Raw genomic sequence first — 22,980 nt, 5'->3', positions numbered from 1 at the left:
ACTGTAACAACTATGGGAGCGAAAGAGCTTTCCGGTTCAGGTAATTAAAACAGAAAACTCGGGGCTGGGGCTGGAGAAAAGATAGCCCCTTCCACACACGGAGATGGGAAAACCGGAAATCCATCTGTAGCAAAAGGAAATTTAAACTCCTAACTCTCACCACGCACAAAACTCAACTCAAAGTGGATCAAAGCCTCAGGCAGAGAACAGAGACTGTGCACCTAACAGAAGAAAAAGTAGGCCCACATCTCGGCCGCGTTGGCTTAGGAACTGACTCCTTCACAACATCTCTCATCCTGAGCTAACTTCAAGGTCTTCCACATACGATCAATTTCATTTACTCAATTTTAAATTAAATTATTTTATCATTCCCAGCAAGTAATGGAGAACACACTACTTTTAAAGGTCTACAGCCCTTGACTGCTCTTTAAAACCTGAGACATCAGAACTCGCCTTCCCGACATCATGACCTCACTCTTCCCTGACGATGAACGAACATACAGTGTACTCCTCCCCAGCCCAACGCCTTTCCCCACAGTCCACAGGAGAACTTAAACACCTTTCAATCATCTGTCAGGCCAGTGGATACAACAGACTACATGCTGGTTTCCTCTTTGAAAGTTTATTTTTAAAAAAAGAAAAAAAAGAAAAAAAAAACCTATACATTTTACATTCACTTCTCGGAACATTTAATGGTACCAGCTAATAATGTTTTATAAAAAGCCCACCAGCTGCTTGAAATGGCTGCAATTTTACCATGTTCTGGTATTAAAAATGGTTTGAACCCTTTGGGGAAAAAAAACGGTATAACACAAAGTACCAAGATGTCAAATCCCAAATGAAACAAAAAATTTAAATAAGGAGGAAATTATTTAGTAAAGATTCAAGGCTAAAAGGAAACATTAAAAGAAAAAAAAAATAGAGGATTCCCCCTGCACCCAGAGTTAGGTAAAAAATGCAATCAACCCCACCCAGCCCTGTCTATCCCCCTTAGAAAAACCCCCAATCCTGAATACAGACCAACCCCTGGATCTCACACTGGTCCTAGCTAGAAGTTAGAACTGAGCTGGGCAGGCAGACACCCACGAACACCGGCACCTGCAGGAACGCAACCACCTGGCTTTGGCATGGCTATAGAAATCTCTCTGGGAACTGTGTAAGAGGACATGGGCTTGGAAAGGAGGGCTCAGGGGAGGGCAGACTCCCAGGAAGAGGGAAAACACACACTGGGGCACCCTCCAGTGAACACTGAGGCCAGCCACCAAAACCCAAGTGCAGCTGCAAGGGCCGAGCTGTGCGCACCACCCTGTCTCAAAGGGTCACCTGCAGGCCCCGGGACTGGAGTCCAGCTGGTGTGCTGAGGTCAGCTGAGACAAAACCCTGTAGGTAAGAACGGCCACCTGGGTGGAAAGCCAGCCTCCTCCTTAAGCAGGAACCTCGAGTCCACTTCCTCTTTAGCGTCCGTCCATCACAGAAGGACCGTGATGTACTAACAGTGTTTATCCCGCCCCTGGTCACCAGAGGCCTGTCAGAAGGGTCCAACTGCCCATTTTTCACCTCTGAGGTGACTAAATAAAAATCTGGGATTAGGAAAATGATTTCCTGTGCTGCGTCAAGTCTCCCTTGCCTCTGCCTGTTCTCACCAGATCGTGATTAAGGGCTCAGAACGTGCAGAAGGCAGTGGCCGGGCCGAGACCAGGCCTATCTCTGTGGGGTCTCAGACACCCCAAAAGTTAACAGGAGAGAGAAGGCAAAAGCACCATACCCTGGTCTTCAAATAAATGGTTACTTCACAAAAGCGCCCCAGACAAGGCAAGGACAAAAGGCAGCTGGACGCCTCGGTGCAGAGCCCCAGTGGCCACGGACATGCCCCCTCCGTTAGACACACACTTTGGTACACGCTCCTAAGGACAAGGGAGGTATCAGCTACAGAAAAGCTCAATGGCAAAACATACTAAACGTATCTGAGTTAGTTTCCATCACAGGGCACCTGAAGATAAAGCACAGCTGCGTGACAGAGATGTCACACACCAGCCGTGAGCCAAGCAAGTCCTCCTTCAAACCAAAGGCCCGCGAGGACAGGTGAGGCCCACATGCCCTGGGCTGGGGTCACTGTAGTACATGTAACACTGGGGGGCTGGAGGGCAGGGAAGAAACAGAACATCCAGGAAACTTTTCAAAATAGACCCCAACACCAGAAAAAATGAGAAAAATGGATATAAAGACAAAACGGTCTCTGTACGTCTTTACTCAGAGCCAGGAGGGTTTGCTCCTTGTGGCAGCTAGAACTCAGAAGGTGACTGATGTCATCATAGCCCCAACTTGCTGTGGGTTTGTACATCAAGAGACAATATGGAGAGGACCCCGGGGACCGAGGCCAAGGGGATTACTCACAAAGATTTCCTAAGATGGGTAAGGTCTAGTCACTGCCCAGGGACGCTGACCGTGGCTCCCATCCCATGTTCTAAACATCTCAAGATGGCAACTAGACCAGACAACCCCGCCACCCACGGAAGCCTTTCTCCAAACAAGGGAACAATGGGAAGGAACAGGGAGTGCAGGGAAGGGTTTCCTGGGGCGCATCAGGACAAGCGCAGGGGTCTGGCCGTGGCCACAGCAGCCCTCCTGTCTCCAAAGCAGACCAGGTCTCCCAAGAGGCTGTGAGTGCCCAGGGCCTGACAAGGTTCCACAGGTGTGGAACGGCCAATCTGCAGTAGTGGTATCAGCAACACGAATAAGTCACGTGAGTCTACAGATCATCAGCACTGCACTGTCATCTCCACACCCCACCCCAGGGACAACCCAGATCAGCTGCCTACGCCATGTGCTCCCTCAATCTACTCAGAAACTGGGGGGAGAAAGAAATTACAAATAAAAACTTCTGAAATTACCACTTCTCATTCCAGCCCGAGTTGGAACAAATGTGTGCGGACAAATCGCCTGCATTAAATAACGTTTAAAATATGGTAACTTCAGCACATTATGACATGAAACGTCCCTTCCCCCAGAGCCCCATTTACTTCAATGCAGTCTCCCCGGCAAATGTTCCATAGTTCAGCCAGGGGAATGGATGCATGTGCCAGATGTCACACAGGCATTTCTCTCTCCAAGAAGGCCAAGAGCCAGGAGAATTCATCTCCCTCTGCTAGGACCTCTGCCCCTCGCTTCCAGGGAAACAGCAGATGGGGCTTGGCCAGGTCAGTAGCTGCGTGATCCACTAACCAGAATCAAATATGGAGAATGCATCACAGAGTGAATTCCTTCCCACTCTTCTTCACGGCAGAAAGACCTAAAGATAACTGACAGGAAGAGCTGTTTCTTCAACCTCAGAGGAGGTTAAAAAAAAAAAAAAAAGACAAAGGATAAGCAAAAAAATAAAGAAATAAAAAGAAACTAAATCAAACACCCTAAATACTCCTGAAAATGAGCGTTCCCTGGTGACTGCTGACTGGGAAGAAGCTGAGGCAGGGAAGAATGACACATAGGTGGATGTGACCAGCCACAGAAGTGCCCCACAGAATCCACACGGTGTTCTTCATTTCCAAGGCCAAGTAGTTATTCCCAGTAAGTTAAAATTTTTCTATTAAGAAGTAAACAAAACAAAAATAAAAGCCACTGCAGAAAAAGGGTCAAAGGCAGAGAGCTCTTCGGGAGGTCAAGCCGCTGACCGCCGGCGGATCACGAAGAGCCCACGCTGTAGCTGGCCCAAGTAGATCCTCATCTTGGTGCTGTCACTGGTCTTCCTCACCCAGATCTGCAGGGACACGAGAGAGCAAGGTGAGAGGCTGAGACACGCTGAAGGGAGAACCTCCCAGGCATTAAAATAGCTGCATGAATTAGGTATGGGCAGAAAACTGGCCACCCCAGCCTGAGTGAGCTTGTCCTTGACCACTATAAAGGCGCGCCTCCAGACAGGGAGCAGGTAATAGCCCTGAACTTATTTCTTCCCACCATCTCCCCCACACTCTGACAAAGAAAATGGAAAGCACAGCAACCCTGGGTCCTCTTTTTGCCTGGACTACAAGGACTCTTGATTAGGTTTGATTACAGCATTATCAATACACAAGAGATACACAGTGAAAATAGACCTTTCAAATTTGGAAATACTTTTCCTCACCCCGTATCATACATTCTCTCCGTACTCTGGGGTCTTGACAATTAAGGTTAACAATAAAGGTTACTGTAAGGGAACAAAATGCCATCCATAAAAGGTGTCCTTGAGACATCTGGGCCCAGCAAGGCCTCTGAAGAGTGGAGAGCTTCAGACAGGGTATCCCTTCCACAGCCTCCACCTCCTGCAGGTGGACTCTGACTTCCCTCGTCCACAGGACAGCTGCACTCTTCTGTGGACTTGCGAATGAACTCTTGCAGCAGGGGGACTGCCAGAGCTGACAAGTGCACTCAATAAGTGGCCTCCTGTAGCCAGGGACGGGGAGAGGAGCTGCCACTGCTGTCACCTGAGCAAGCGAGGAAGGGCTATGGGCGCTCACTATGCCACCGCGCCGATCCTACTCGGCTGCTTCCCCTCAGTCCTGGAAGGAAGCAGCACTGTTGCGGGCCCCATTTTGCAGAGGAGAAGACCAGGCTCAGCAAGGCGGAGCTGCCTGTCCCCATGTGACACTGGTGCCTGATATCACAGCCCTGGCTGTTCACAAAGCCTGCTCTCTGAAGGAGCAATTAAGGGGAGCTGAAAGCACCATGTTTTGAAAGGTCTGCACCTCAGCCATACATAGAAGTTTATAAATGGATCTCCTCCCCTGACTAGGGTCTTAGGTTTTTAAAAAAGCAAATTCTCAGCTTCATCTCAACTTCTTCAATGTGATTATTAAACACAAGAGAGAGGCTTTAAAGTCAAACACACTGGTTTAAAAACGAAACAAGTTGGGCTGGGGATATAGCTCAGAGGTAGAGCTCTTGCCTTGCACACATGAGGCCCTGGATTCAATTTCCAAACCAGGTTTATAAAAAAAAAACAGGCACAGTGTCACCCACCTATAATCCCAATGACTTGGGAGGCTAATACATGAGGACCACAAATTTGAGGCCAGCCTCAGCAACTTAGCAAGACCCTGCCTCAATAATGCTGGGGATGTAGCTCAAGGGTAAAGCACCCTGGGTTCAATCCCTAGTACCCCCAAAATAAAATAAAAAAAATTAAAAAGTGAAGCAAGTTAAAGATTTCACATGAAGCTGAGATTCTAAAGGACCTTGAGGAACCATTTTAAACTGAAAACTGACTCCACAGAGGGCTGAACTGGCAAGGTCACCAACACATTCAGACCCACCCACCAAACCTGCCCAGAGTTGATCAATGCAAAGCCACAGAGCTCAGTGTCATTTAGGCTTTGGGCTGAGAAGCTGAAACACTTCTAAGCAGGGGATATGAACTACTCCCACCATAAGAGTCACACACCTCCAACGCCTGAGGCCTCTCCCCTCCAGGACACAGCTGCAGTGCCACCACTCCGTCAGACCTTACCGTCACTCCCTTGTGACACAAAGTGCCAATCCTGAACAAGGGATAGGGTGTCAAATCTGAATTTCTAGTTTTCTTGAGGTGTCACAGAAAAGAATAACAGACTGGTTCTGAAGCTGGGCTTGGGACCAGGAAGCCACATGTGCTTTCTAGCTCACCCGGCCAGCCAGGGACAAATGCTCTGTGGTGAAGTGGTGATGCCCTTGGACAAGGAACACTAGGCCTGGTTCTGGTTTGGCTTGGCTTGGGCGAATCTCACAGATCCTGAGCCCAAAGAAGAATGACATTCACTTATCTGGAAGGCTCTGCCTAACTTCTAAGTAAACAATCATTTTGCAAACTAGTCACATTTGAGGGCATTTTCAATTCAGGAAACTGGGAGAATACAAGAGGCTTAAGTTATTTCATAATCCAGTTTCATTAGATTTACTGCGCATTGGCACGAATAAGTTACAGAGAGTGGACATGTGAAAATCAATTTCTTTGCAGACATCTGTGCCTGATAAGAGATCAAGCCAATCTAGCTATTAAAGTTTTCAACTTTTTGTTAACTACCAACAAGACAGACACTGTTAACATCCTCTTAATGAAGGGCCAGGAGAACTCACAGGCAGCCACATCATCCTCGGGTATTGACCACATAACTAAAACTGGACCCGATCCTACCGAGTGTCTCAAGGAGACCAACAGCCAAGGGCACAAGCCTGGCAGCCTGCTGTTCAGAGACGCAGCAGGACACCTCAGGAGGCTACCAGGCAGGGAGCTGTATGCTGGCTGGACCAGCACCAACGTATTGAGCACTTAACTCAATGCTGGCCCTTGTGCATTCTCAGATTGAGAAACAAACCTGTTGGTGCATATGAAAGTCCTAGAGAGGCAGCAACACAGAGACGGAGTTAAGTGGCACGGCCTGGTCCGTTCTCAGTGGATGACAACCTTAGAAAGCAGCCACAGATGAACGTACTTGCCCTGCTCAGTCTAGCTCGGTGGCTCCCAAATCCATCACAGCCTGGGGAGGTCGCCAGCACCACCAGGAAAACACAAGGTTGCAGGCACCCTCACAGCAGGCGGAAGGCATTTTTCAAGGGTGTTTCTGACTGTGCGTAATTTCTGCCTGAAAGTGCTGACCTCAGAAGCTCACTCACATGAGACGTGACTTCACCGTGCTTTGTTGGTGGCACCTTCATTTTAGGTTTGTCATATTTTCCACACTTCAAAGAGCTCATTTGTCTTTCCTCAGGGTGCAAAAATTCGCCCTACCTCATTGGCTCCGACCGAACTGATCACGCAGCTCAGTTTCTGGTTGTCCTTTGACTCCAGATAGATGGCCTGGCTCTTGTGGTACCTGTCAAAAACAGGGCACAATGTGAAAAGGACGGGGTGGAGGGGGGAGACAAAACAAAACGCTATCACTGTAAGAAATGTAATGCAGGAGTCCACAGAATGACTTGAGAGCCTGGATTCCAGGTGTCATTTACAGACTTCCATCCTTGGACGGGGTGACCTCCTAATCTTCTGGATCTAAAACTTAAGTTCCTTGGCCCCTCTGAAAAGAGGAAAGGGGGATGAGGTCAGAATATAATTTACTTTTTGATTTGGACTATATAACCCAGTTCAAAAAGCAAAATAAAAATTTTGAGGTAAAATATCTCTGTTTCCACTTTATAGTGATAGAGAGGCAGAGTGACTATTTTGTTTATTTTTATGTGGTGCTAAGGATCAAACCCATGCCTCACACTTGTTAGGCAAACTCTCTGCCACTGAAGTACAGCCCTCTGTTCCCACTGTCTGGACAAAATAAATACATGGGCTTAAACATCTGTCATTTATTTCGTATTTGTCCAAATTAGTCATCAACAAGAAGGTTGGATGAACTCAGCCCTTCTTTAGTCATTCATTCAAAAATAATCATTAAGGGGCTGGGGTCGTGGCTCAGTGGTAGAGCATTTATGGGCATGTGTGGGGCCCTGGGATAGACTCTCAACATCACATAAATAAATAAGATAAAGGTATTGTGTCCATCTACAACTAAAAAAAATATTTTAAAAAATTTTTAAAAATAAGTGAATAAAATAAAGGTACATCAACATCTTAAAAAGTATATATTAAAAAAAAAAATACTCATTAAGCTCTGACTATGCAACACTGACTATGCCAGAGGATGGAGCAGACAGTGCACGGGCCTCAGGTCCCTGCTGTTACAGAGCTTCAAGTGCAGTGGGAGAGGGAAGATCAAGTGCCACACCTGCAAATGCTCATTAGGTGAAGTGCCGGTTGTCCTGACATTTGCTAAGGGACATCGATCTGGCCCAGACAGTAGGGAAAGCTGCTGTGAATGGAATAGGTAAGGCATATGCCCCCATTCCGGCCCCCACCACTACTCTCCTGGCCTACTGTCGCACAGGGCCACTTCCAACTGACGGACAAGGCCGAGGATGGAAGGTACGAAGCCTGGACCAAACCCAGCAGGACATTGGGGTGGAAGAGCAGACTGCAAGAGCTGGATATATCAGCTGACCCGCTGCGGGCAGGCCTGCCCGGGCTGGCTCCACTTGAATCAAGAACATAATCTTTGGTTCATGCTGGCTACATACGTCCAGCTAAAAAGATCCACAAATTCTTGTACATTCCACCAAAACACATCTCCCAGCAGAGCGCTGTGTCTTCTTATCCCTCTGGAGGAAGAAGGCAGATTCTATTTTGCTGGTATAATGAAATAATCTACTGCCAAGCTATCTCAGTAAAGGCTGTACTTCTCTCCCACAGTGAGCTCTTTCCAATCTAGGTTCTAAGTGCTCTTTAACCTGCTACTTAAGAGCTGAAAACTCAGGTTTCCAAGTCAATTCACTTTCTGAAAACATTGTTAAAAGAAAATAAATCATAAATGCAATTACAACAGTGAGACAGGGTGAGATCCAAGACATAAAGTTGCCGTTGGTCATGTATTAGTTGGTAAACTGGGTCAAAGGACCTTCGTTATGCTAAACAGTTAATATCACAAGATCAAATTATACAATGCATGAGGAAAGGCTGAATGATCCACAACACAAAAACTTCCCTTGGTTTCTTTCCCACATTTAAGCCAACTCTCATGCGTAAACAGCAATGTCTTGAATTATGGTTTGAATAAAAATCAGAAGAATACTCAGTTATCCTATGAGGATTATGAGGTATTAAAGAGAAACACATAACAAAATGCAACTAGCCTCAAGCCATTCTGATTCTACTTTCTCAACACTTTAATGAAGAAAGGTCAAGGGCTGGGGGCCTAGCTCCATGGTAGAGCACTTGCCTAGCATGCATGAGGTCAGGGTTCAACCCCCAGTACACACACAGAAAGGTTATGGTAAGGAGGAAATGTGCTCAATATAAAGCCAAGTGAAAAAAAAAGTCCCCTTTGTTCCTTTGTTTGTAATAAAACACACGTTTGATGTGCACTCTATACACAAAGAAAAAAATGGTAAATTCACAAATTAAAATGTATATTAAATGCATATAAAAATGTAACACTAAATGAAGAATGTTATTTTTTATTGATAAATGTATTTCTTTTTCTTAGGATAAGCAAGTATTATTTATATTTTAAAAAAATAATATAAGTTATGGTATTAGAAACAAATAAGATGGATGAGCAAAAAGAAAATGTTAGGAAACTCTGTCAAACAGTTAATTCTGTAACACCATTCAAACAGTTCTCAGGAGATGTGTTGTATTTTCCTTCAATTACGCTTAGAACCCAAACATCTAACACCCTCAACAGTGAACATCAGGAGTGAAGGTGGCAGCGTGGCCAACATCTCTGGTCTCTCACTCCACGGTGGTGCTTGGCCAGCCAGCACGCTTCCCAGAGCAGCCAACTTCCAAATCAACTGACCCTAGTCTCCAGGACATTCGGGGGATTCTCATGCACCACACAATGGTCTCTGGGAATCATTAACCCCAGATAGCAAACCTATTCAATTATTTGAATTCTCTAAAAATTCTAGGGTTTTTAAATACAAACCAAAACAAAAACAAAAAAAAAAAAGATAGCCTTAACGTATAAATTTACTTTTCAATTTCTAAAAACTAATAAAGGGGGAAACAAATTCAAAATAAATTTAGAAAAAAATGTTAATGTTATCAACAGAACTAATTTAGTGAAAATGTACGTCTTCTCTTGCCAGTTAGCCCATTTTACACGATACAACTCACCTGCTGAGAAAAAAAAAAAATTCTTAAACAACCTCAGAGAATAGAACCTAAATGTCAAATTGACTAATGAAAATTCTGATCTGGGAATCCCAACAATTAAGCTCTTGAAGCTCTGTGCCTCTACTATTAAACCCAACGAACTAGAATGACTATACCACTATTTTGAAAGAAAGCAATTTCTTTAGCAGGTAGATCTGAAAGTGGAGCAAGGTGGGAAGTAATTGGATTCTGAATCTACGAGCAATCCTGACATTAACACTTCACTTCCCACAACTGAGTCCACATCACAGCTATAGAACCTCCAGGGGTCCCAACGCCTGTTGGAAATATTCACTGTTCGGAGTTAACTGAGAGCTGGAGGGTGAAGTCTACTTGAGCAAGTGGTGACTTCATTTATGATTCACATTAGCAGCTCCAGCACCAGCAGTTAGCTATTTAAAATAACAGCTACTCCACAGTATCTCCTGAGAGGGGTCATTAGTCCAGATCAAAATGGGAGGCAAAGGCCTTAATCTCAACTGAAGACCAGGCAAAGAGAAGATGCTTATCTTTCAAAATGAAATGTAGTTTGATAAGTGTTCATGCCAAGATGGGAAGCCTGACTCAAGACTTATTTTGCTAAAGTCATTTAAAACTCAATGAAACATGTTTTGCCAATAATACCGTTATACCAAAATATGCCATGCCACTGGACACAGCATGCAAGAAATTCACCTGATCTCTCCACCATGGGCTGTGTCTGCAATAAAGATAAAAAAGGATATAAAAGCCCTGTGAAAGCTTTCACCAAGTCTCAGGGAAAAAAGGGATTCATCATGAACTCTGACTCCCAAGGCCAAAGAAGAAAAACACACAGAATAATGAAGAAAACATCATTCCCAAAATATATTTAACAGCAGAATGAGTAACTAAAAATTCACTGAAAAAGTAAAACACTTCCAGAGACATTATTCTGCAAATGTCTTCTGCTAACATGAGCAGGGTGCTGAAAATTCCTTCACACTGCTTAGTAGTTCTGACACATCATCAAGCCCAATCACTTTGTTTACATTATGAAACACCAGTCACTGGAGGTCTTTGCCAAAAAAAAAAAAAACAAAAAAAAAAACAAGCATTTTATTTTACTACATCTTCACCCTCAGGACACATCTCATAAAGTCATAAGGATTAAGTCAAGAAAGAGAAAGATCTGAAGCAACGTAATTATAAAATGAACATCATTTGAAATATCACATGGCTTTAAGACTCATAGATCCGTAAAAATGTTAGTGATAAATCTCATCATTTTCAAAGGCGGTTCCTATATGTGGGCTTGATCTTTAAAGGTTATTTGGTTTTCATTATTAGAAACATTTTTCATCTCATCTTGACCCGCTGTGATGAGCAGCTAGGGCCTGCCACCTAGTGGTGATACGTTCTGATGAGCAACGTAAGATACCACACCAACTGAAGAATGCCCAAGAACAGCCAAATTACAGGGGCAGAAGTCACCAAGGTCAGGCTTACAGACAAAGCAAGTCTCCTTCATCTGCTAGGTAATTGACTCACTGTTATTTACTAGGTGGAAATGATTTATTTCAGGCATGACCAGATCTCCAAGCATTTTTGAAGAACACTTAACCCTCTAGTTCTGCAGGTTCCACACCCGTGTTTCAATCAACTACAGATCAGAAATATTTCGGGGTGGGGAGGGGGGACGACAACAACAACACTGTGTATGGAATGAACATTTTTTTTCTTGTAATAATACATTGTAACAACTACTTTCACAACATTGATATTAAGTATTATAAGTCATCCTGAGAAGATTTAAAATAAAGAGGAGGAAGGATTTAGGTTATATGCAAATTCTATAGTACTTGATTTAAGAGACCTGACCATCTGAGGGGGTTCCTGGAACCAATCCCCACCGTGGTTACAGAGAAATGTGTATTCAATATTGTATTGTGATCAACTAACATAAAGCAATATAAAACTCAAAAAAGTTGCCAGGCATGGTGGCGCAAACCTATAACCCAGCAGCTCAGGAGCTGAGACCCTAAGCAACTTAGCAAGACCCTGTCTCAAAGTACAAAATAAAAAGTGCTAAGGATAGAGTACCCAGGGTTCAATGCCTAGTAACAAACAAACACAGTCAAAAAAGTCAAAACAACCACTAGCCTGATCTTTGGAACTTCTGGCTACACAAAAGTATTAAAACTCGGCATTATTACTAGCCATTAAAAATGATAACTCCAGAGGGCACAGAGGGACTGAGAAAAAGACTCTCGATAGAACCAACTACAAGAATACCTATAACCTGAGCTGAGTAAGAGGCTGTCTGCAGAGGGACAACAAATAGGAAGAAATATTGTCTCCGAGTCAAAAGAGCCGAGAAGATGGCAGGGTCCAGGGTGATCCAACGCCCAGTGGACACCTCACGCGAGGCTGGCTGAATGAATAAATGCATGAGCTCTTAAGGTTCTACGCTATTGCTTTGCCATTTCCTTTCCAATGAAAAACACTGGCAGTCTAAAGGTTTCAACAGTCTTCAATCTAAATGAGTCAGGTTTTAGGATACAATTCCCCTAAGAAAGTTTCCTGGAACACTTTGGCAGAATAATGCATGAGAAAACAGTACAGCTGTCAAATAAAAACCACCCAATAACATCTTGGAAATTCACAGCGCACATTAGCATGTGACAAGACCCAGAGAGTGCGATAAGAAGGGAACTCATTTATCTTAATTAACATGATCATCCCTAAACCGATATGACCACAATCTTCTATCCACAGAACACCTATTAACCTTAGCACATAGGACCAAAGTTAATAGGAGGCAGAACAGAACGTGTACCCTGGCTCCACGGGCCAGGGACACTGCAAAAAAAAAAAAAATTAGGCTTAAAATTCTAGTGTGATGACAGTAGCACGGAGAGGAAGGGGACCGCCACCCACATTTTGGGAAACAGTCTTCAGAAACCTAACAGAGGTCTATCAAACGGCTGGTGACACACAGGACGAAAAGTGGAATCCCATTTAAAAATTTAAGTAGCAGGCATGCTCTGAAACCACCACAGGAAGCCCCAGGATGGCTCTTTGGAGTAGTCCCTGTTTTCTCACGACTTACCATCTCTTATCATAATACAGTTTACCATCTTCTATCCGAGCCTCAAATCTCTGGGCTGGAGACTCCGCAGGGGTCGCAGGCAAGTGTTCAGGAGAGGATGGGGATGCTAGAGGAGCCAGAGACAGTTAAATGACTAAGCGTGCAACAAACGTGTACGACCACCAGCTACCATCCTTTAACTGAGACACATTAGGGTGTGGTGACAGTCATCACCATCAAGTTCTTACAGTGATAACTCCTGGGAATTAAACACACAAAAAAACATTTTAAAGAGATGGGGTCTCACTATGTTGCCCAGGTTAGAGTACAGTGGCTGTGCACAGGCGAGACCCCCAGTACTGATCAACATGTGCACTCCTGGGAGGTCACCACATTGATGCAGACCTTAGTGTGGACACCTGATCAGTACAAACAAAATTCTTATACATCACACCAAACTTTGTCCTCAAAACATTCCCAGAGATAGGCAGGGCACAGATTAACCTCACTGAACAGAGGAGAAACTGGAGGCTTAGGAAGGCCAAGGTCAAATGCACCAATGCACAAGACCACTTAGAGGTGGATTAAATCCTAATGACCATCAGAAGCCCAAAAGGGCAAGTATCATGACAATCTCTTAAAAATTAAATCATTTTTAGAGATAAAGTAGGTTTAAATGATCTAAATGTACATACTTACTCACATAACCCTCCCCATCATGCCTCAGAAGCTCAGGACTTCTCTGTGGACTACAGGGGCCCACAGGAAGACATTATCTAGAGAAAGAAGAATCTGGGTTTTTCTTCCACAAGACTAAGTAGAGGAACGTGTGACTTATCACAGCACTTAGTACAAGAAAAGACATTGCTAACTTAGAATTCCAGTTTGCAACTAGCATCGACTTTCATGTGCTGCTCTGGAAGGTATCACTGTGAACAGTGACTGGGCCTTGGCCTCATCTATACCTAGGAACTTGGCATAGCCTTACCAGAGAGCCAGGCCATGAAAAGTCACTGGTATAGCAATACCTAGGACTTAATTCCAGAAAGTAAGGAATACTGAAAAATTCTCTGGTTTCATTTTCAAAACTGGAAACTTTAATCTCGTGCCTAATGCCTACACAGAAGGAAACCTTTAACAGCTGATCAAATGTCTATTTTTATAATAAATCCCAAGGAAAAGACAAAAATAACAGGCTGAAAAAATAAAGCGGGGTGAGGTACACTTAAGATTCCCTTCAGTTTCACTCACAGGCAAATGACAAACACTTTACTTCTGAAAACTGCAACAATTCCCTGACAGGTATTCACATGCTTTTCCAACAACATGATAAAAAGATCGTACAAATGTCAATAACATTAAGCACTTACCTGGTCTCTTGGGTGACTTAAGCTGTAGGAAGAACAACAACAAAAAAAAATCTTAGAGAAAATCATTTGGATAACTGTAGGTGTCAGAGGTTTCATAATGACTCAACAAGTATCATGTGAACATAGTGAAGAAACCATGTCAAGCCTGAGCTTTCAAATAAATGAATAGAACTGTACCTTATTTAATGTTCTCAGATCCTCCATGATCTGTTCGTCTGTTAACAAATAATTTAGCTGAGGTGTTGAGAGTTAATGGAATGCATCCGAACATGTATGGTTTCCAAGGAAACAGAAATCAACAAACTGGTACCAGTAGTTCAGAACTGACAAGGTATGACTATTCAGAATGACATTTTTGCAATAACTTATTTCTCAGAAAGCTGACTCTCGAGCTAAATGTCATGGTGACCAAGTATATTGAAGAATTCACACACCCCACCTTACAAACTACTAGGAGGAGGTAGAATAAGACTCATTAGGTCTCTACAACAACAGCGAGAGCACAGAAAATAGAAAACAACTGTGTCCCAAATTTATAAAGTGCTTTTGTTCCAAATGTCTCGAGACTTACACTTACACACTTACACACACACACACACACAGATTAGTTTTCCACAGCAACTAAAATTCTGTTATAAAGGTGAAGGGACCTGAAGTTATGTCCTTTCCTGGTGGCAGACAAGTGAAATGACCAAACCATTCTGAAAAAACATCCATTTATGATCTCTTTTTTTTTGGGGGGGGGGGGGAGGCTAGGGAGAGTACTGGGCATTGAACTCAGGGGCACTTGACCACTGAGCCACATCCCCAGCCTTTTTCTGTATTTTATTTAGAGACAGGGTCTCACTGTTGCTTAGCATCTAGCTGTTGCTGAGGCTGGCTTTGAACTGGTGATCCTCCTGCCTCAGCCTCTCTAGTCACTGGGATTACATGAATGAGCCACATGCCTGTAATTTATTATCTCTTGAATAGAAAAAACACTTTTCTTCATGTGTCCCATTCCCATTAACCATTTTTAAAATTAAAGAACTTTGTTGTGTTGATTAAAATATCATTTGCTTTCATTTAAAAACAGTTTGCAACTCACTATTTTAGGGATGGGGTAACTGAGATACCCAAAGTCTGATACTACTGTCCTCATTTGACAGGTAGAAAAATTAACACACATCAAGTTTTCAACTGCCCTTGAATCTTGAAGTGTTAAAACCAGGTTCAACATCGGACATAAAGTATCTTTCCAAATGATACCTTGATATAAACATCTCCCACTAAAAGAAGTAGCAGCTGAGGACTCCAATATCAAAATGGCCAGTCAAGACCCAGTCATAAAAATTTTACATATGCTTTTCCACCAAATATTTTTTTCTGCAGGACAATGCCCACATATACTCTATCAGATGGATCAATAAGAGAGTCAATAGTCTTAAGGGAAAAAGAAGTGATTGAAACTTGAAGCAAATGGATATCGGGAGCAGGTTTTCTCCTCTTGTCTGGGATGGGGACAGGATCATTTGGTCGCCTCCGCAACTTTCTGGTCATGATAGGTTTCACTTCCATAGAATCTATGGCAAAAACGGAATGGGTCAATATATCCAATTCCCACTGGAGGTCAGTAAGAATTCCTACAGTGTAAGAATATCTGCCCTAGGCCACCCAATCAGAATCACTTTACTTCAGATGTCCCATCTACACCTGGCCTAAGCCAGACACCCACATCAGACTTTAAAAAAGGTCTGTGCATGTGAAATTCAAACCAGCAGTACTAGGTCCACATCCCTTCCAGAAATCCAGCCCTGGAGTCTAACATTATGGCCACTGTAGAAATCTCCCCAGCACCCTCAAAAACTAGGGGTTATACGGCTGGGGCTGAGGCTCAGTGACAGAGCACTTGCCTAGTATGTGTGAAGCACTGGGTTCGATTCTCAGCACCACACACACACATAAATAAAATAAAGGTCCATCGACAAAAAAAAAAAAAAATCTAGGAACAATTGCTCCTCTCACTCAAATTAGGAAGCCAGAGTTGTGAACTCTTGGGAAGAGAAGGAACCTCACCATCACCTCACGGGACTGATTGCCGCTGTCCCAGAGGGTGGATGTGCGCAGCCACTAGCACAAAAGGTTCTATTAAGGCCACTGGCCTCGATGCCAGCATTTTTTAGTAAGTCTTTATTTACAAACTTAAAACTTTTTTCTTTTATAACCTTTGATGGCTACTTGACTTCAAAAATGATACATGAAGGCACATTCCAAAGACTCTTTTCACTCTTCTTGACTTTCCCCAGCCGACGTGGCCCCTGACTCCCCACACTACGCAGTCTCTACCCTTTAGCCCCAGTCACCCAAACCCCTGCTGATCTGCTCCTTTGGGGGTCCTTTTTTCCTGGCCTATTCCTTACACACTGGTCATCTCCAGGGTCCCTAGTGAATCCTCACCCACCACTCCCAGTTCCCCAGGCCTCTCAGTGGCAAGCCACATCCAACCCTACCCTCTCAGGCCCCAGGCAAACCCATCCCTTTCTGGTTTCCCCTCCCAGTCTGCCTCTTCTCCAGGGCTCAGAAGCATCAGTTATCCGAAGACGTGACACTTTCAGGCCATCAAGGCTTTGTGCTGTCATTCTCTCTGACAGAGAAGAAGATGTGGGCCTGCTCAGTAGTCCCTCCTGTGACCTGCTCACTCCCTCTCCCCGGTACCAGGGCATTTGTGCAACCCTCCAGCGCACCAAGTGCCACACCATGTGGAACTTGCTCCCCATCAGATGCTAGGATTCCGCCACAGCGTGAAATCCGTCTCCGCCCCAGCACCTAGCAATAGTCCTGGCACACAGCAGAGTCAGCACAAAGTCTTCTTCAGAATGATCAGAACGATCATGAGATAAGGGTGCAGGGCCTTAGAGTGAGGAGTCAAAAGCGTTTCAGTTTGCTGCTCTTCAAAAGAAATGGGTGACACTGAATTTTTTCCTGTAGTGGAATGGAGGTGATATAGGAACCCTGGCCTAATGAGATGGGGGAAGAAGGAAGAGGATGTGCACCCACACCCCTGGGGAGGGGGAAGCTTTCTTCCTAAAAGAAAGTCCTTACTCTCTGTTCAGATGCCACCTTTCTCCTCTTACTCACTCGCTGGCTGGTGGCACAGCACTATCACAGGAGCAGGGCTACTATCCTAAATGGGCTTGAGACCCTGCAGCAGCCAAGCACCCAGAAGCGGGCTGTGTAGATGCTCCAAGTCCCCAGTCTCCTCAACAAAAGGATGGAAACACCAGCACGTCCTCCCTCGTGGGGCACCATGACGACTGCATGAGAGGACACAGGAGAAGCCCTGAGCACAGTGCCTGAGGTGACAAGAACTGAAAGGAGGCTGGCTCTTCTTATCATATTTCAAGGAGGAAAAAATTACAGAGATCTTTTTTAAAAGACAAGGTGCAAACAGTCAAACAGAAGCCACCCACTACACCAAGCAGCAGTATCCGCTGTGAGGCTTTCAACACGCAGACCTAACTTGGAAACCAAAGTATGAAAAGAACCCAACCCAAAGCGAGCCAGAGAAAGGAGGAGGCAGCCCATGAACATTAGGGAACATCCTGTCCACCAGAGAGTGGCTGAGTGCACCCTGCTCTGCGGGCTGCCCAGACTGCAGCATGGGGAGGGTGTACAGCACCCAATGGAAAGAAGCCAAGAGAAAGGGGGAGCCGAGGGGACAGCAGTTCAATCAGGCCACTAAACTCAGAAAATCATAAAGGCATCAGGCACAAATCAGAAAATACAATCAAATTCTTCTTGTAAAATGTGAAAATAGCTCCACTGTATTAGCCTGGTCATGGCAGTGACCTGATGAATTCCATACAAGACCACCCCTGCAGAACCAGGGTGCTCTGGAGAAGCCCTAAAATCCATCAGCAAGTCTCTCACACCACCTAGGAAAGGGGGGACAGCAGAAGGCAGTGCTGGCCGGTGGCCATGAGGAAGTGATTAATGGAGAGAGCAAGCTACGCATCACAACTCCAATAAGACACACTCCACCAAGTCACCTTGCTCCAATCCCAGCTTTGCTTAGTTGTCTTTGAAATTTTTCAAAAAAGGAGAGGGGCTGGCCTGGCCAGCAGGGCCTGAATCTACCTGTCAGTTCTATTTCTACAGTATGCAACAGAGGGCTTACTGAGTTTCCAACACCAGCCTCCAACGAGTTCAGTCGATAAGAATCTTAGGGGTTCAAGCTGAGGACACTGATGAAACTCCAGCTTCCAGAAGTGAAGCTCAGATCCTGGACTCTGACCACCCTGGAGAAGATCCCTGAGCAGGGAATTTCAGACACCGAGCACCAACCCCAAAACACCTCCAAATGGCCAAAATTAAAAAGTGTCTCTGATCCAGAGGACTCTTCAAAGATCTGCTTGAGAGGGGATACTATCTGTAGAATCTCACAGAACATCTAACAATCAAGCCAGTCTTGGGGGAAGTTTATGTGGGAACCATTCCTCTCCACACTACCCCATAAAGGACCTTTAATAGCACAACTCCTAGAGCTCTGCTCACCAGAAAACCTGACAAACACAGGCATCCCCACACCCACCTGGGTAGCACCGGGCCTGCCTGCTAAGAAACGGGAGCACAGGTTGGATTAGAGGTAGGCACAGTCATCATAACACAGTCCCTATGGGGAGAGATCCCTGACAATCATTTCCTGCAATTGACATGTGATTACCAGTTTACTGACTGGCCTCTTGTTCTGCACTTTCTTAGGCCTGTTCACTCATTTCCAACAACTCACCTGCCTACAGCATTCAACTGCAATAAAAGCTTCATTTTAATACAGCCTAACCACTAAAACAAGCTCTTACGGACCTCACTCAGGTGGAATCTGAAGAAGCTGACCTCAAGAAGCAGCGTAGCGCAGGGGAGGGCATCACCAAGCTCCAACTGGACAGGGGAGTAAGTTTTGGGGTCCTACTGCACAATAAGGCGTCTACGATTAACAATATTATATGGAGCATTTCAAAACAGCTACCAGAATGTCAGATTTTAAATGTTCTTAGCACAAAGAAAAGATAGTGTGAGTTGATGGACATGCTTATGACCTGATGTGAGTACTACCCAATGTCAATGTACGTATCAAAATATCCCTGCACCCATAAGCATGTACAATTATGTGTCAATTAAAAACAAAAATTTAGGAAAAAACAAGCTCATATCTGTTCAGCTATTGGGGGGAAAATGAGCGGCAGTGATTCAAAGAAGGATCCATAAGAAACAAGATGTGTGTGGTAGGAAGAAAAGTCACTGCAAGCAAACCTGCAGCCGATTGGCAACCCCTCCAAACCAGGGGCATCGCAACACGGGGTCAGTTTGAGGCCCAGCACACCCCTGCCCCTCGACAGGCTCACCCTGGGGTCACAAATCAGTGCTGCCGTGGTGGAGACAAACGGGAGGTGAGAACATGCAATGACCATCCAGGTCAGAAGCTGGGCATGGTGGCACCTGGCTGCAATCCCAGCAGGATGGCAAGTTTGAGACCAGCCTAAGCTACTTAGCATGACCCTCAGCAACTGAGCAAGATCCTGAATTAAAATAAAAATAAAAGGGCCATGGATGAGCTCGGTGGTGGAGCACCTTTGGGTTCATTCCCCAGGGTCAAAAAGAGAATCAAGGTCAGCTCCTTGCAATTCAAATCAGAATAGGAATTAAGGGACCAACCTCCATTAGGCCAAAGTTGCCCACAAGGAAGGGATGACAGTTAAAGAGCGAACCAACTGAGCCCTCCTCCTTGCGTCTCAACCACCAGAACACCCTGGATTCCACAGTCAGCAGCAGAAAGAATGTTCCAAGGAGAACCCCACCCCACCCCAAATCCAAGTCTCTTCCTCCCTTCTCCCTTGCCAGGTATTGTGCAGGACCTCGTCCCCTGGCCTTGACTCAGGTCTTTCCTCACTGGCATCTCTGTGTACTGTAGGAGACTCCCCTCCTGCACAGTCCAGCCACACTACCTTACAGTTTTAAAATCACTCGGTCAAATCTTTACCTTCGTTTGGGGGCCCTCTCTCTCCAAACCACCTTACGCTGGGAAAGACGTGGAGGCTGTGTCGGTTTTATTACTATCAGAACATAAGCCCCTTGAGTACAGGGACCTTACCCATCAGCCAAACTCTGTGATTCACTTACAGTCACATGTACTGTTACCAGAAAAAGTCAGTATAATATGGTGGTTAAGAGAATCCACTTGCAGCCAGACAAATCCTGGCTTCAGCACTACCTAGCTCTGCGGGGGACTGAGCAAATGGCTCCACTTCTGAGTCAGCTCTGCCATCTGTAAACTCAGGATGATGACACCCAAGTAGAGCTACCCAAACTAAATGGGTTGTACTTCCCAAGTCCTGCCAGCCACTTTCCCAAGTACACCTCACCTCCTCTCTGGCCCTCTCCCCATAACAGGTTCTATCACCTCTTTACTGAAGAAGGAACTCCCACTTCAACTAAGTTAGCGGACAAAGCCAGGATCCCCCAGGTCTGTCAGCCTGCAGCGGTAAGTAGCTCTAAGGTTTTTACACAATGCCTCACTGGATAAGTACTCAGAAAATGAGACTTCTAATTTGACATCATAATGAATCATGTACTAGTTATGAATCTAGTATTTTGCGGGGGGTGGGGTCAGTTCTGGGGGTTGAACTCAGTGGTACTTGAACCACTGAGCTATATGTCAGTCCTTTCTTTCTTTCTTTCTTTTTTTTTTTTTTTTGAGACAGTCTTGCAAAGTTGCCCAGGCTGATCTCAAACCTGCAAGCCTCCTGCCTCAGCCTACTGAGTGGCTGGGATTACAGGTATGCACCGCCGTGCCTGGCTAAATCCAGTTTTTTCCAAAAGAAACTCACAGGTTTTAATGAGGTTTGAGTAGCTTCCACAGGGGCCTCAGGGTTCAAAGAAGTCCCTGGTGAGCAAGAACTTACAACAGAAAATGAAGTGGCAGTTAGCAAGGTGTTGGAAGAAGGGAGAAAAGGAGACTACTCTATGACAAGAAGAAAAATGAATTAAGTATGACACATTTCAAAGTTCATTAGGTTCTCATTGATTGAGTGGGTTACTTATAATCTTGCCTCAACATTAGAAAAAACTCACTCTCAGGTAATTTTATCTACAACCTCACTACTCAAAGTGTGGGAAGACCAGCATCCTCGGCAGCCCTGGCAGCTGAGTGCTTACCCCTGTCTGCCTGAAACAGAGTCTGCCCATCAAGACCCAGGTGCACACTGAGGCAGCAGCAGCAGTGACAGACAAGCGTCCTGGAGCTTCTCCACCCGCGGTACACCACGTGGCCCGCAGCCCAGATTTCCGAAGTTCTCCGCAAGAGGTTTGGGTTCCGAGAGTACCTTCTGCTATTCCCAGGAAGGCTGTGACGGCTCCCATGCCACTGGATAACAACCATTTTCAATGGGTTCCTGGGACAAAGCTTCACATCTCATCAGCCTCTTATTCTACTTTCTTGGGGAGGGTGGGGGGGCTGGGGATTGAATCCAAGGGCACTTACCCACGGAGCCACATCCCCAGCCCTTTTTATTTTTATTAATTTTATTTTGAGACAGGGTGTCACTAGGTTGCATACAGCCTTACTAAGTTGCTGAGGCTGGCTTCGAACTTGTGATCCTCCTGCTTTGTTTTAAAGAGATCTTCACGTTGAAACAGAAAAGGAGACTTTAAGAAATGTCTTTTCTGGGCAGTGCTGGGCACCACTGATATTGGGCATCAATCCACCAAGGTGAAGTAAGTCACTCAATTAGAGGGAGGAAATCAGCCTTTAATCCAGCACCATAGCAGCACCATCTGTGGAGAGCTCATTATCCTCCCAGCTCCAGTGCCTTTTCTTTCCACACCTATCATTACCTTGGCAGCACTTTCCATACCAAGGGTACCAAATGGCTTGAGGAAGGACATCAGCACCATTGATGCTCATGGCTAGCTTTAGACACTTCTATAATTTTTGTGTGTGTGTGTTACAAATGATTTCACTGCATATATTTGTCTTCTCTACCCTTGCAGGTTCTGCTTCAAGTCACTGAGGATGTCTCCTGCCCCAGCTAAGATTCTGGCTGTAAAACTAGCTGGCTAAATAATGTCCATTGCTTGTCAATAATTAGGATGCCAAATCACAGGTAAGGTGATAATACCCTTCCCTGCAGATGGAAAGGGAGCAGCTATAAACGGACAATATTTCCCACTAGCCTAATGAAGACTCCCGAGCATCTGGTAGCTCTAGCAGAGAGCGATGAGGCATCAATGCCAGTCACAGCCACCATCAAAGAAAACTGTGTGGGTCAGGAAACAGGTAAGCAGACTGGTACCAGACAGGGCACTGCAGTGCTAGCCATCTAATTAAAAAAGCATTTCAACAGGAACAAGACAGCGCTGTCTGAAGATGCTGTTTTCACATGTATTCTTGCCAAAACGACACACACAAAAAAGCATTTTTGAGCTACTTTCAGAGGTCTTCAAGGAACTCGCTCCTTTTGCCAAGTCTCTCACTGAGGAAACCACCAGAGGAGAGATCTGTCACAAGTCGGACCCCCTCCAGCTCCAGACACAGTCTCATTCTCATCAGGGTATCATGGGGACTGGAGCCAAAAGACTGTGTCAACTGGAGGGCCAAGCTGGTTCATAGAACCCAAAATATATAGGGAGATTACTTCTTAACTGGTTACATTGTTTCAAGTCAGCTCAGAGGACTTCCGTACAAACACTGTACTTCCTACGGAACCCCATTAAAATAAGACCTGGTAGAGCACCAGGACCTTCTGAAAATGACTGTGAAAGTTAAATTCTGGGGTGTGCAGAAGGCATGCCACCTACTTGTACCCAGGTGACAAACT

At 45.0% G+C, this 22,980-nt stretch overlaps 1 protein-coding gene across 1 annotated transcript in view; it reads right to left on the bottom strand.

Moving 5' to 3' along the window:
* Nucleotides 1–603: 603 nt before the first annotated feature.
* Suds3 (SDS3 homolog, SIN3A corepressor complex component) overlaps nucleotides 604–22,980 on the bottom strand; it is a 34,002-nt gene continuing 11,625 nt past the window's right edge. The window contains exons 7-12 of the mRNA XM_027923246.2: nucleotides 15,595–15,690; nucleotides 14,306–14,367; nucleotides 14,129–14,150; nucleotides 12,780–12,885; nucleotides 6,737–6,821; nucleotides 604–3,754 (exon numbers count right to left, since the gene is read on the bottom strand). Coding sequence (XP_027779047.1) covers nucleotides 3,656–3,754; nucleotides 6,737–6,821; nucleotides 12,780–12,885; nucleotides 14,129–14,150; nucleotides 14,306–14,367; nucleotides 15,595–15,690 — 470 coding nt within the window. The 3' untranslated portion in view covers nucleotides 604–3,655. The remainder of the gene's footprint in view (nucleotides 3,755–6,736; nucleotides 6,822–12,779; nucleotides 12,886–14,128; nucleotides 14,151–14,305; nucleotides 14,368–15,594; nucleotides 15,691–22,980) is intronic.

This window comes from Marmota flaviventris, chromosome 1 (assembly GCF_047511675.1).
Source record: "Marmota flaviventris isolate mMarFla1 chromosome 1, mMarFla1.hap1, whole genome shotgun sequence".
In the NCBI taxonomy this organism is placed as follows: domain Eukaryota; kingdom Metazoa; phylum Chordata; class Mammalia; order Rodentia; family Sciuridae; genus Marmota; species Marmota flaviventris.
Note: the sequence above shows the minus strand (reverse complement) of the source record. Positions and strands in the feature narration are given on the sequence as shown.